We start from the raw sequence: 13,116 nt of genomic DNA on the forward strand, positions 1-13,116 counted from the left end.
AATATAATCACCAAATATCAAGAGAACCAAAAGATTTCCACACTGTAAAACATCTGAGTTGTATCTACTCTCTTCTACTCTTTAAGTCAAATAAATTTAGTGAGTTTCAGACTTTGAATCTAATTGTGTGAGTTTGTGAAAGATAAACTTGCTGTAGTAAGTTGTGTTAAATTTTTAAGAGTTGAATAAACTAGAGTTTTTAGGTCAGCACTTAAAAAACTGAAAGAAGAAAAAGACAGGAGTGGGAACTATTTCCCAGAATGCTTAGCGGCGTGTTTTTGTATCCTGAGATGAAGCGTTACATTGATCTGACTCTTGTGTTATTAAGGCAAATGTTTATTTTAATGCAGCTGACAGTTTGCAAAGCTTGAGGATAATGTCCTGATCACACTAAATGTTTCTGAGCTGAATTCATTGAGATGTTTCATCAAATTCATCATCAGATCAGAAATTTGGTTCATGTGATTTGAAACAAGAATTTAAATTATTCTAAAGTAAAATAAGTTGTTATTTTAACTTGATATTGTGAGTAAAATAATAGAGAAATGTGTCTCTTTAACTGGGTGAGGGCAGTTTTTTTTTGTGCATATTGTGAAATAATTATTTGGTTTAAATTGCAGCATTAAGTTAAAACTCACAATTGAAGATTAATGAACTTAAAAAACAACGTTTAAACAACTTGTCTCTTGTTCTTAAATCAATTTCATAAACTTTAATTTATGAGTTAAAAACAAAATAATTTTCTTGTCGACTTAAATTTAATTTTCAAGGCAGCAGGTGGACTTTCATTTTCACGTTTAACCAACTTCTAATGTTTTACAGTGCATCTTGTTCTTTCGTTTCAGGTTTAAACTTCCCTAAAATCTGTCTGTAGAACATTTTCCAGAAAACGTACCCGCCCTGCTTCAACGCAGTTGGTAACCATGACGATTCTCTTCACTTTTTGCTCCCAAACCATCCTCCAGAAATCACCCACCGTGTTGGGCAGAGGACCCTGACAGGCGATGTACTCTTTGCTGCTGCTGTAGCCCTGAAAAAGAAGATCTTTATAAAGCTTTTATACAACCTAAAACCTTCAGCAGTGACATTAACGTTGATGTCAGCAGGAACACACAGAAAACAATTCATTCCTACTGAATACCAGACTCTTCTCTGTAAACCCATCAAGCTTATCAAACTTCTGCTTTCTGATTTAAGCACATGAATAATCAATTTTATATCAACATCCTTAGTAACTATTTACTATAAGCAAGGCATAACACCTAGATAAGATTTATAAATGATCATGTGTAATCTGGTCCTGATTCAAACACAGAACACAATGATTAAGAGAACTAAAGCTTATAAATAGAGAAGAAGTCATTAGGAAAGTAAAGGTCATGACCACACCTGTAGATGCAATAAAATGCCCAGGAAAGACTCTGTAAAAAATGCTATAAATAAATCAAAGACATATTTGTACACAAGGGGCGTAATAAGATTTTAGCTTGCAGGTGACTGAATTATTTTATGACCATATCTGCAGAGAGACCTTGAGAACAACGCTACGGCGATGAGGAAGGCGACTGCTAAGACGCCGTAAAAAGAATAAAAGGAAGTTACCAGAAAAGCTCCATGATTAACAGTTCACCACAGTTCAAAGTCTAATATATAACCAACCGCAAACTGTAACTGCTGCCTTAGTTTGGACTTTGGACTTAATAAGTTTTTGTCTCATCTACCAAGATTAAAATATGCTGTGAAAAATGAAATCGAGATTATTTTATTAAACCGTTTAAAGCTTTCAACGGAAAAATGATCTCTTATGATTTGATTCCTCAGTTATCTTGTTCTGTTTATTCTGTCAACTTCCTCCTTTTAGATTTTTCTACAGCTTTATGACTTATTATCACGCCACTCTGGGTTTGGTGAAGCTTTTCTCTTCAGTCCTGTGAAGCAACCTTTGCTATTCAATGCTAAGTATCAAATTTAACACTAACAGCAATGGAATGAAAGTTTAACCACAGATTAAATAACTTTATTTGTTCCCTTGTGTAAATATGTAGAGTCTAGCAGGTGAGTCGCTGTCTTGCTCTGCAGACTTTGTACAGTTTACTACAAAGTGATCAGAATGCAAGGCAACATAAAATAGGAATAAAATATTACAAAAGTGACCAAAACCCAACTAATAAATGCTTCTGCTTTATGAAAGCAAATTTGAAATCAAGAACTGTGGCAATAGGATTTACGGTTCGGTTATCAAAGTGTAAAGCTGCTTCCTCTTACAAGATTCACTCATAATAAGATGAATAGAGCTATTTTTGCACATCTACTTATTCTCTCTCTGCTCTTTGTTCTTCTACTGCGAGGGGATTTTTGTGCATTTTATAAAGCAGATTTATATCTCTGTTTTGCATTCCTGATGCAGTGATAACCCTTCACCTTTTCCACATTTTGTCACATTGCAACGATTAAACTGAATGTTTTTTTGTTCAGATTTAAGATGATGGACCAACGCAAAGCAGAACATAATTCTGAAGTGGGAGGAAAAGGACACCAAAGTTTTAACATTTGTTTAAAAAAAAACCCCAGATGAAAAGCATTTTATGATCTGTTTTTAGCAGAACATTAGTGAACAAACTGCACCATGAAGACAAACACGGCAGACAGGGCTACACACAACTCTGGCAGATTTAGATTAAATGGTGAAATAACTGGTTTTATTTGCATTTATTTAAAAATGGCATTTAAAAATGATTAATATCATCCTAAGGATGAAACAATCTTGTAATATTCCATAAAATCAGAAGAAACATGTTAGATTTAACCTTCTTAAAATAAAAAAACATGCATTTTTTTTCCCTGATTTGACAGAAAACACTTTATTCAGCCAATATTTGTAATGATTTACTGGATTTAATGGAGCTGCCTACATTCAGATGCAATAACACCAAGGTTTCTGACCTTCGCTGTAATCGTTAACATCACTGAGTCGAGCTAAATTTTGATCTCTAACTCGGCCGGTCAAATTTTGCCGGACGATAAATTGTTCCAGAAGTTATTGCGATAAACGATAATATTGTTGTTTTGAGACCATTTTAACTGATGTAACGATAGTGACAAAATAATAATGCAAGAGCACATTCTGAAAGATCAGTAAACTTTAAATTCTAATGAACATTTAACACTGGAACTGGGAGACATTTTAAATATTCAAAATAAATAAAACAACAAATAAAATGAATTTTGAAGTCTTTGTAAACAAAATTGTCCTTCAAAATAAGAGCTAGTTGAGACCAAAACTCCAAACTGGAAACTTTTATCATCCAGTTTTTGGTAGAAAGAGAGAAAAAAATATAAAAGTTAAATCCTACCAATGGAAATTATTGAGTTTGTTTTCATTTATCATGCGATTAATTGATTTATTGATTATTGTGACAGGCCTTTCTATAACCTTCACTTCTGTCTTTTCTGAATTATGTTGGACATTCTGACTCGTCCTCTAATGATGACACAGAAATAAAAAGTTTTGTGTCATCATCATGTTGTTGTGCTCCATAGAAGTAAATAGATGCCAAATAAAAGTGTACCAAGAATGGAGCCCTGAGGAACCCCACATGTGATTCTTATGAGCTGAGATTACAAAACATAGTTCAGTTACCATGGCAACATGGTTACAGAGTCATACTTACTGGTAAGTAATTAGCATTTATGTAGTCCATGGTGTTGTTTGGATTTGATGTATTTAGTTTCACTCGACTCCAATCGTCTGGCAGGAGAATGAAAACACGATTTTTAAGAAAACGCTAAAATACCACAGAAACACCAACAGGAACACGATGGACTCACAGGGAAGGATGTTGGTGAAGCGGTTCTTCCCTTTGTTTTCTGGCAGAGTCGCAGCTTTTTGGGTTTGGTTTGTGCCAGCGGGAGCGAGGGACTAAGTGGAAGCAGAAAACAACACACCATGAAATGAAACAAGGGCGAAATGATCAACTCCAGCTTCACAGAACGACAGAAACTTCATCTGGAAACGTAACGGAGGAGAGGGGAAGTGTTAAAGATCTAGATGGACCTCATATTCCTGACTGAAACCTCGGTTTTCATCCAAACTCAGCTGGCGGTAGTGGTCTGGGAATTTGGTTACAGGGACGATTCTGAAACAGAAACAGTAGAAATGTTAGATAAATGATTATTTTTAGGCTGTGATTTCCATTGAGGGTTAAGTTTGCAGATAAGGAAGCTCAGACTCACTTCCCCTTTGAATCTGACGTTCTGGATCCAGAGAGGAAAGACTTTTTTCTGCTATGGGAAGAGAAACCAAACATTAATTGATTTGATTATTAACTTGATAGAGGTAATTAGTGGTATGACAGAGGAAGCACTAACCGGATAATATCTGGCTTTTTAAGGAAAAGAAACACAACGACACAGATGAGAACAGCAAAAAGCAGAACACCGAACAGAGATCCTCCAATGACTCCTGGAAGGATTCATTTAATAGATTAGAGAAATTATTACTTAATAAAGCAAAACAGAAAATGTGTGCAGCTTTGCTCACCTCTGTTATCAGTCAAACAGAAAAAAATTGATGGTTCAGATATTAAGGGATCAGCTTTAGTTTCCAGCCTTGAAATCACAGAGACTTTATACTTTTTGGCCGGTTGAAGTCCGTCCACAATGAGACGATTCTCATTTGGATTTAAAGTGAAAGTTTTCCCGCTTATGCTGAGTTCAGCTGTCGTCCACACACCATCCGGTTCGTCCCATTTAATCTGAGCGCTGTAGCCAGAACCCCAGTAGCTGCAGAGAGGAGCTAAAGAAGGAGGAACTGGGAGGAAAGAACCAGAAAATTAATCAGAAAGAATAAATAATATAAACTGATGTAAATACTGGTTTATATCAGCTTTATATCATAAACTTCTGATACTAGTATTCCTATCTAGAACTAAACTACTGCATTTTTGAACTAAATATTTTCATGCATAAATGTATTTCTATGCTCCTTTAATTTACTTATACAAAAAATAAAACAGTAATAATACCAGTAAGTTGGAATCCACTTTATTCTTCCAACACAGTTAAATAAATTTATTATTTGCAAGGATATAATTTGGAGGCAAAAATTAGACGCGTAAATAATGTATAATGTCAAACATAATTAGATGAAGCGATTGGGGGAAAAATTTAAAAGCTTTCTCTTTTTACTACTCCATTTTGAACTGAATATGGAAGTTTTATTTTTGTTTTTATGTTTAATTACTATTATGTATATTTTTTTGGTTTTCTTATTATTTTTTTCTCTGTCATTTTACTCGTTCAAATTAAAGATTTCATTTCAAATATACTCAGTCTAAGACTTATTATAAGTTTAATATAACGTCTGTAATGCATATAAAGTTATAATGAGTGGTTTGTACTTACTGATGGGTATTTCAATGCTACACTGTGAATAACGTTCAGACGATGTTTCATACAGTAGAGAAATCTCATAGGTTGCTCCAGGAAGCAGGTCAGAAAATTTCACGTTTTTCCCTTCAGGGCTGATCAGAGGTTCAGATCCATTAGAGGCCGTAGCTTTGGAGAACAAGCCTTCAACTGTTCCCTGGATCGATGAGTTGGTGACGCTCCAGGATACGGCACTGCAGTCGATCTCTGAAATATAAAAAGGAACAATTATTTTACCTTCTTTGTTTCTTTAACTCAACACAATAATGCAGAAAAAGGTTTTATTTGTCTTCTGCCGAGCCCTGTGTACCTACGTGTTACTGTGTGATCGACGTAAGCAGAACTGTTCAGTCCAGAGAACACTGTGATCACACTGAACTCATACATCGTCCCAGGCTTCAGGTTGGAGATGAAATATGACACAACATTTGTCGTCTCCTCCTGGGTTATAGATGCGTTTGTGTCGTTGATACTCAGGTTGTGTTTCCAGGCTTTATTTGGATTCTCCCACTGTAAAGTTACTCTGTCCACTAAACGCTCCGAAACACGAACCGACGTCACACTCAGAGGAACTGAGGAAACAAAACAGGACAATCATGACCTGTCATTACTTTAACATAAATGATTTATAAAATCTTTGTATGAAAATGTTCTCATCTTTTTATGTCCGACTAATTTGATGATAAATTTTAAATCTGAGAAAATAATCATAATCTGCAACCAAATCACAACATAGTGAAGCTGAAGCTTTATTTGTGGTTTTCTTTTATCCAGATGTAACCAGGGAACTTTTTAAGTGTAAAAGCACAAAAATATGTTTCTGTTTATGAAACCTTTTTCTATATTTCTTTTTTAACGAGGTTAATTACTCTCTTTGCTAATATTTTAAAATAAAATATGTCACAAAAAGCTTCAAATAACTAACAGAGATATATTGAAATTTGATTTCTAAACAAAACAACAGATTGCAAACTGTTATAAATCACTAAATATCGAATCTTCCAGTCGGGGAGGATTCTGAAAAGCTCCAATACAGGCGACCCTGTTATTCACATTTGTTCTGTAGAATTTTTCACAGAAAATTCTGTGATTTGTACATTTATTCATAGAGCATATCTAAAATATCTTTTAAAATGCAGCTTTGGAATTGAGACAACTTTGCTCAATGCTATCTGATATATTATTGGGTGGCGTTAGCAAAGCAGCCAATCACAGAACCCTATTTATATTCATTAGCACTGATTGTAATAAATCGCCGACATCTGAACAATTGTACTAGGCAGTTATGTTTTTTAATTGGTGGTGGAGGATTTCAGTTATTTCCACACATTTGTTGTTCCTAATGCCTGAGAATTCAAGCGTTAAAGATATGAATTTGAATGATCAAGTGTGCTGGTTGGTTGTCAATGCAGTTTATATCCAAAGTTACAACATCATCACCAACCTGTAGCAGCAGAGAGTAATAATCCAGAGCTCTTGACTCCATGGGCCTCAGTGAAAAGAGTGAAATTATATTCTGTCCCAGCAGTCAGATCAGAGACCACATGTTGTACAAATGTTTGTCCAGAAGTATCACTGATGTTCTTTGTGACAGAATCATATTGCAGTTTGTATGTTGAGATGTTGCTAACTTTGTCCCACTTTATTGTTATACTGCTGGTGTTCTGAGTTTCCACTGATACATTTTTGACATTTTCTGGAGCTAAAAACAAAGACAGAGTTTACTGTTGCAGTCAATTATCAGTTAGTAAATTCAGCTATTTCAAAATTTGTTGATGTTAATAGTAAAAAAATCACCAACCTGTAGCAGCAGAGAATAATAATCCAGAGCTGCTGACTCCATTGGCCTCAGTGAAAAGAGTGAAATTATATTCTGTCCCAGCAGTCAGATTAGAGACCACATGTTGTACAACATCATCAGCATTACTGATGTTATTAATGACAGTATCATCATTTTCTTCATATTCCAGTTTGTATGTTGAGATGTTGTTAACTTTGTTCCACTGCAGAGTTATACTGCTGGTGTTCTGAGTTTCCACTGATACATTTTCTACATTTTCAGGAGCTGAAAGCAGAGAGGAAACAGAGACATCTGATGAAAAGCTGAATGTAGTTTGTAACAGAAAATCATATTAATATCAAAAACCAAAGTGAACATTAAAACAACAAATAAAATCAAATGTTCATGGTCTTGATGTTTTTGACCATGGATAGTTTCCACTTTTATTGTGGAATATATTTTACTTATTATACAGTTAATTGATATTTCCAGGTGGCTACTAATTTCAATCCACTTTTTCTCACATTAATATTTACTGATCACCAACCTGTAGCTTCAGTAAACATAAATCCAGAGCTGCTGACTTCATTCAACACAGTGAAGAGAGTAAAATTATATTCTGTCCCAGCAGTCAGATCAGGAACCACATGTACAAATATTTCTCCAGATGTATCACTGATGTTCTTTGTGACAGAATCATATTGCAGTTTATATGTTGAGATGTTGTTAACTTTCTCCCACTTCAGAGTTAAACTGCTGGTGTTTCTTGCCTCCACTTCTACTTTTTCTACATTTTCAGGAGCTGAAAAACAAAGAGGAGAAAGAAACATCTGAATTAATTAGTTAATTTGAGGTTATTTATACAATCTGCAGGATTAGATTTAAAGTGATTTTTTATTTATTTTACCAATATGTTTCTTCTGAGTTGAAGCAAAATTGATATTTTAAAATGACATGAATTCATGAGGGTGATGGCAAGGAGGCCTTCCATCCTCAACAATATGGAGATCATAACCACAGATAGACTGGTGAAATATAACAGAAAGCATTCATTGCTATTACGCTGATAAAGTTTGCTTAATTGATTATTGATTTTTTTTAATCAAATGCAAAGAAAAAGGTTTTAATTTAGTAATCTACATGTTTTTGATATATTTCTATGATCTGATAAGCTGCCTGCCCCATTTCTTATCAGAAATAAAATTCTAGGTTGAATGAAAAACATTTTAAATCTAAATCTACCGGAATAATTATGTCTAAACTGTGTAACCGACCGATTCATCATAATCATATATGTGTTGATGTCATCTGATTCCTGAGGTTTGATGTCAATTATCTTTAACTTGTGAGGAAGTTAGTAACTGTTGTTTTTGTGCGTAAATAATTTCTGTAAACTCATCCAACTTTTCTCTCATTAACTATCAGAAATCACCAACCTGTAGCAGCAGAGAATAATAATCCAGAGCTGCTGACTCCATTGGCCTCAGTGAAAAGAGTGAAATTATATTCTGTCCCAGCAGTCAGATTAGAGACCACATGTTGTACAACATCATCAGCATTACTGATGTTATTAGTGACATTATCACCATTTTCTTCATATTCCAGTTTGTATGTTGAGATGTTGTAAACTTTGTTCCACTGCAGAGTTATACTGCTGGTGTTTCTTGCCACCACTTCTACTTTTACTACATTTTCAGGAGCTGAAAAACAAAGAACAGACAGAGACATATTAAAAATGTTAATTACACAGACAAAAATGATGCAATTCAGGCAAAGAATATGAATTATTTAATTTATATCAATTTTGGAGTTGATATAAAAGGAGTTGATGCTCCAGACTGTTATCAACTTATAATGAGAGAAAATTCACAAATCACCAACCTGTAGCATTAATAAATATAAATCCAGAGCTGCTGACTCCATTGGCCTCAGTGAAAAGAGTGAAACTATATTCTGTCCCAGCAGTCAGATCAGAGACCACATGTTGTACAACTGTATCAGTATTATTGACGTTATTAGTGACAGTTTCACCATTTTCTTCATATTCCAGTTTGTATGTTGAGATATTGTTAACTTTGTCCCACTGCAGAGTTATACTGCTGGTGTTCTGAGTTATGACTGACACACTTTCTACATTTTCAGGAGCTGAAAAACAAAGAGGAGACACTTGACAAAAGTTAAGCAGACAGATATGCAAAAAGTAATTGCATTGAAAAAAAATATTATTTAATCTAATTTGTGGACCAAAAAGACATGATGCTCCAGGTACACTGAGTGTGATCATCTTGGAATGATATAAGATTCACAAATCACCAACCTGTAGCAGCAGAGAATATAAATCCAGAGCTGCTGACTCCATTTTCCTCAGTGAAAAGAGTGAAATTATATTCTGTCCCAGCAGTCAGATTAGAGACCACATGTTGTACAAATGCTTCTTCAGAAGTATCATTGATGTTATTTGGGTCAATGATTGGCTCAACACACAAACTGCAATCATATTGCAGTTTATATGTTGAGATGCTGTTAACTTTGTCCCACTGCAGAGTTATACTGCTGGTGTTCTGGGTCACCACTGATACATTATTTACATTTCCAGGAGCTGAAAAGAGGAAACAATCGATAAAAGCTAAGAGTAACTTATAAAAGATGAACAATAATAATACTTTCTATACTAACCAGGTACTGTGGATTGTCCTGCTGTTGTAGGTTCAGATGTTCTCATTGGTTCTAATGTAGTGGAGTTCACTGTTACAGTCTGAAAACATGAAGATAAATTAATAAAAAACACATTAAAGATGCTGAAGAACTATCTGACTATCAACAGTAGATGCATAAATACTTTTTCCAAAGAACAAATTGTTTCCTTGCCCCTCCTGACTTCTTATTATTTGCATGTTTGTCACACTTCAGTGTTTCTGAACATCAAACCAATTTAAATGTTAATCAAAGTAAACACAAGTGCAGTTTTTAAATGAAGATGTTTATTATTGAGGGAGAAAATAAATCTGAACCTATACAGCCCTGTGTGAAATATTGATTGTTATCTGACCATTAGTAGCAACAACTGCAGGCAGGTATTTGTGATTACTTTCATTTAGCAGAATTATTGTAGTTCAGCTCCATTGGACGTTCCTCCAGCATAAATGTAATTTTTAAAGTCCTGCCACAGCATCTTAATAGGTTTCATGTCAGTACTTTGACTAGGCCACTCCAAAGTTCTTATTTTGTTTGTCTTCAGCCTTTCAGAGGTGGACCTGCTGCTGTGTTTTGGGTCATTGTCCTGCTGCAGAACCCAAACTGGTTTCAGCTCCAGCCGTTTTCCTCCAGGATGTTTTGGTGTAGAGATGAATTCATGGTTCCACTGATCACAGCAAAGCTTCCAGGTCCAGAAGCAGCCAAACAGCCCCAGACCATCACACCACCTGGTTTTACCATCAGTGTGATGACATGGTGTTACTTTTACCCCAGATGTAATGAGACACACTCCTTCCAAAGAGTCCAGCTTTTGTCCCGTCAGTAAACAGAATGTTTTCATAAAGGTCTTGGGGATCATCAGGATACGCTCTGGAAAAATGGCCTCAATGCTACTTTTACTCAGGAGTGGCTTTGGAAACCTGCCATGCAGGTCATGTGTTTCTTATGTTGGAGGCATAATGTTGCTAAAACGAGACCCGATCAACTGCAACAACCCCAGATCATAGTGCTGCCCCCACTAGGCATGATGGGTGCATCATTTCATCTGCCTCCCTTCTTAACCTGATGCCCCAATCAGTCTGGAAGAGGGTAAATCTGAAGTCATGAGATCACATGACCTTCTTCTGCTGCTCTGGACTCTTGTCTATTCTGCTTTCTTACAATTTAAAGTCTTTTTCTCCAATTACCTTCACTGATACGTTTCTACACAGCTGTTCTGTCCCAATCAGCACACTGTAAAACATTAGAAGGTGGTTTAACTAGAAAATGAAAGCCCACCTGCTGCCTGGAAAATGCAATTTAAGTCAACAAGAAAATAATTTTGGTTTTAACTCAGAAATTAAAGTTCATGAAGTTGATTTAACACCAATAGACAAGTTGTCTAAACGTTTTTTAAGTTCATTAATCTTGAATTGAGAGTTTTAACTTAATCCTGCAATTTAAACCAAATTAAATCACAATATGCAATAAAATCTGACCTGATTTCTCTATTATTTTACTCACAATATCAAGTTAAAATAGCGTCTTATTTTACTGTAGAATAATTTAAATTCCTGTTTCTAATCACATGAACCAAATTTCTGATCTGATGATGAATTTTATGAAACATCTCAATGAATTCAGCTCAGAAACATTTAGTGTGATCAGGACTTTATCCTCAAGCTTTGCAAACTGTCAACTGCATTAAAATAAACATTTGCCTTAATAACACAAGAGTCAGATCAATGTAACGCTTCATCTCAGGATACAAAAACACGCCGCTAAGCATTCTGGGAAATAGTTCCCACTCCTGTCTTTTTCTTCTTCCAGTTTTTTTAGTGTTAACCTAAAAACTCTAGTTTATTCAACTCTTAATAAAAAGTTAACAAGTTACTGCTGTAAGTTTATCTTTCACAAACTCAAACATTTAGGTTCAAAATCTAAAACTCGACAAATTTATTTGACTTAAAGAAAAGAGAGTAGACACAACTGAATGCGTCTCAAATGTTTTAGTGTCGAGTTCCCTTTACATTGTGGAAATGTTCTTACTTTCACTATTGAACAAATTACACTGCATGTTCTGTTGAAGCTCGTTTGTCTCATTATAAATACTTTTTGAAAAATCCTTCAAGCATATTTTTTATTAAACCGATATTCCTGTAGAAATATGTTTTTCTTATTGTCCTGAGGAAATATTTTAATCTTTGATGTTGTGTTTTTGTTTGCTGGGAATTAAAAATCATCGTATTTATGAGAAATGAAGCCTCGACAACATCAGTCTTTGTGAATTGAGTTACTGAAATAAACATTTTATTATATAACAACTTACTGAATGTGTTTGTAGTCCTATTTTATTTGTTTGACTTAATTTCAACAGAAGTTGCGCCGGCTGCTGATTATGACCATTTCCTCCACGGCAACAATAGTTCCTCACATTTCTCCCAGTTTTTAATACTGTGCTGGAAACTTCTTTAGTTAATTTTAGTAGCTCCAACGTTTTCTTTGCTTGATTTCTGTCCGTATTTTGACTCGTCTTCAACAGACCAATATCTTCTCTGGATCTTTTTAGACGGTTGTTTAAGAAATGAGAAGCTGTTATTTAACTCCAACTGCATCTTTGACAGCTGAAAGATAATCATCCATGTATTTATTATCTAATTTGCTTCTTAAATTCAACCAGTGACTTTTTTTTTGTTTTTTTGGACAGGCAAAGTAAACTTTTGCTTCTTGAGCTGAACTACAGCGATGACTATCATGAGCCCCTCTGTGGTTAACACAGTTTCCTTTTGTTGAGGTTCAGCGTTTTTTATGTACAGTAAATCTGATCCAGTAAATGTAAAGATGATACAGAACTTACCAAAAGCAGACTGAAGAAGCCGTAGAGTAACAGGAGGTCTGATGTGGATTTGACTGATAAAAGCTCCATCTTTGTCATTGATTATTCACCTAAAGTCATGAAGATGCAGAGGCTCTTCTCCGCTGTCAGATAAACCTCAGCTCTTCCAGTGTGGCCACCTCATGTGTTGACTGAAACAGCAAATTTCCCCCTGCTTGCTGCTGATTCAGTGCCGTAATAAATCCAGTGTTGACTTTTAATTCCTAACCAGGTCCTCCTTTTGTAACCTCTGGTCCCTTCTCTTACTCACAAGTGACACAGTAAATAACTGCTTCTCCTTTTTAGACTTGTGTTGCTCGGGGACCTTTGCCCCGCCTGGCACTTCCTTATTAACGGTTAT

The 13,116-nt window shown here is 35.1% G+C and overlaps 1 protein-coding gene across 19 annotated transcripts in view; it reads right to left on the reverse strand.

Annotated features, from left to right (window-relative positions):
• LOC116727646 (receptor-type tyrosine-protein phosphatase H) overlaps nucleotides 1-13,116 on the reverse strand; it is a 31,748-nt gene that overhangs the window by 4,018 nt on the left and 14,614 nt on the right. For 8 of the 19 annotated variants that reach the window (XM_032575193.1, XM_032575192.1, XM_032575199.1 and 5 more), the window contains 14 exons: nucleotides 9,089-9,352; nucleotides 8,644-8,907; nucleotides 7,755-8,009; nucleotides 7,229-7,492; nucleotides 6,872-7,129; nucleotides 5,742-5,999; nucleotides 5,404-5,634; nucleotides 4,541-4,810; nucleotides 4,369-4,462; nucleotides 4,234-4,284; nucleotides 4,055-4,136; nucleotides 3,829-3,919; nucleotides 3,672-3,748; nucleotides 896-1,030 (listed from right to left, as the gene is read on the reverse strand). In XM_032575193.1, the coding sequence (XP_032431084.1) occupies nucleotides 896-1,030; nucleotides 3,672-3,748; nucleotides 3,829-3,919; nucleotides 4,055-4,136; nucleotides 4,234-4,284; nucleotides 4,369-4,462; nucleotides 4,541-4,810; nucleotides 5,404-5,634; nucleotides 5,742-5,999; nucleotides 6,872-7,129; nucleotides 7,229-7,492; nucleotides 7,755-8,009; nucleotides 8,644-8,907; nucleotides 9,089-9,352 (2,594 nt within the window). Of the gene's footprint in view, nucleotides 1-895; nucleotides 1,031-3,671; nucleotides 3,749-3,828; nucleotides 3,920-4,054; nucleotides 4,137-4,233; nucleotides 4,285-4,368; nucleotides 4,463-4,540; nucleotides 4,811-5,403; nucleotides 5,635-5,741; nucleotides 6,000-6,871; nucleotides 7,130-7,228; nucleotides 7,493-7,754; nucleotides 8,010-8,643; nucleotides 8,908-9,088; nucleotides 9,353-9,524; nucleotides 9,807-9,883; nucleotides 9,963-12,737; nucleotides 13,080-13,116 lie in introns of those variants that run through there. The other 11 variants (XM_032575198.1, XM_032575196.1, XM_032575201.1 and 8 more) reach the window with 10 other exon arrangements.

Source organism: Xiphophorus hellerii, chromosome 10 (assembly GCF_003331165.1).
Source record: "Xiphophorus hellerii strain 12219 chromosome 10, Xiphophorus_hellerii-4.1, whole genome shotgun sequence".
NCBI classification, from domain to species: Eukaryota; Metazoa; Chordata; class Actinopteri; order Cyprinodontiformes; family Poeciliidae; genus Xiphophorus; species Xiphophorus hellerii.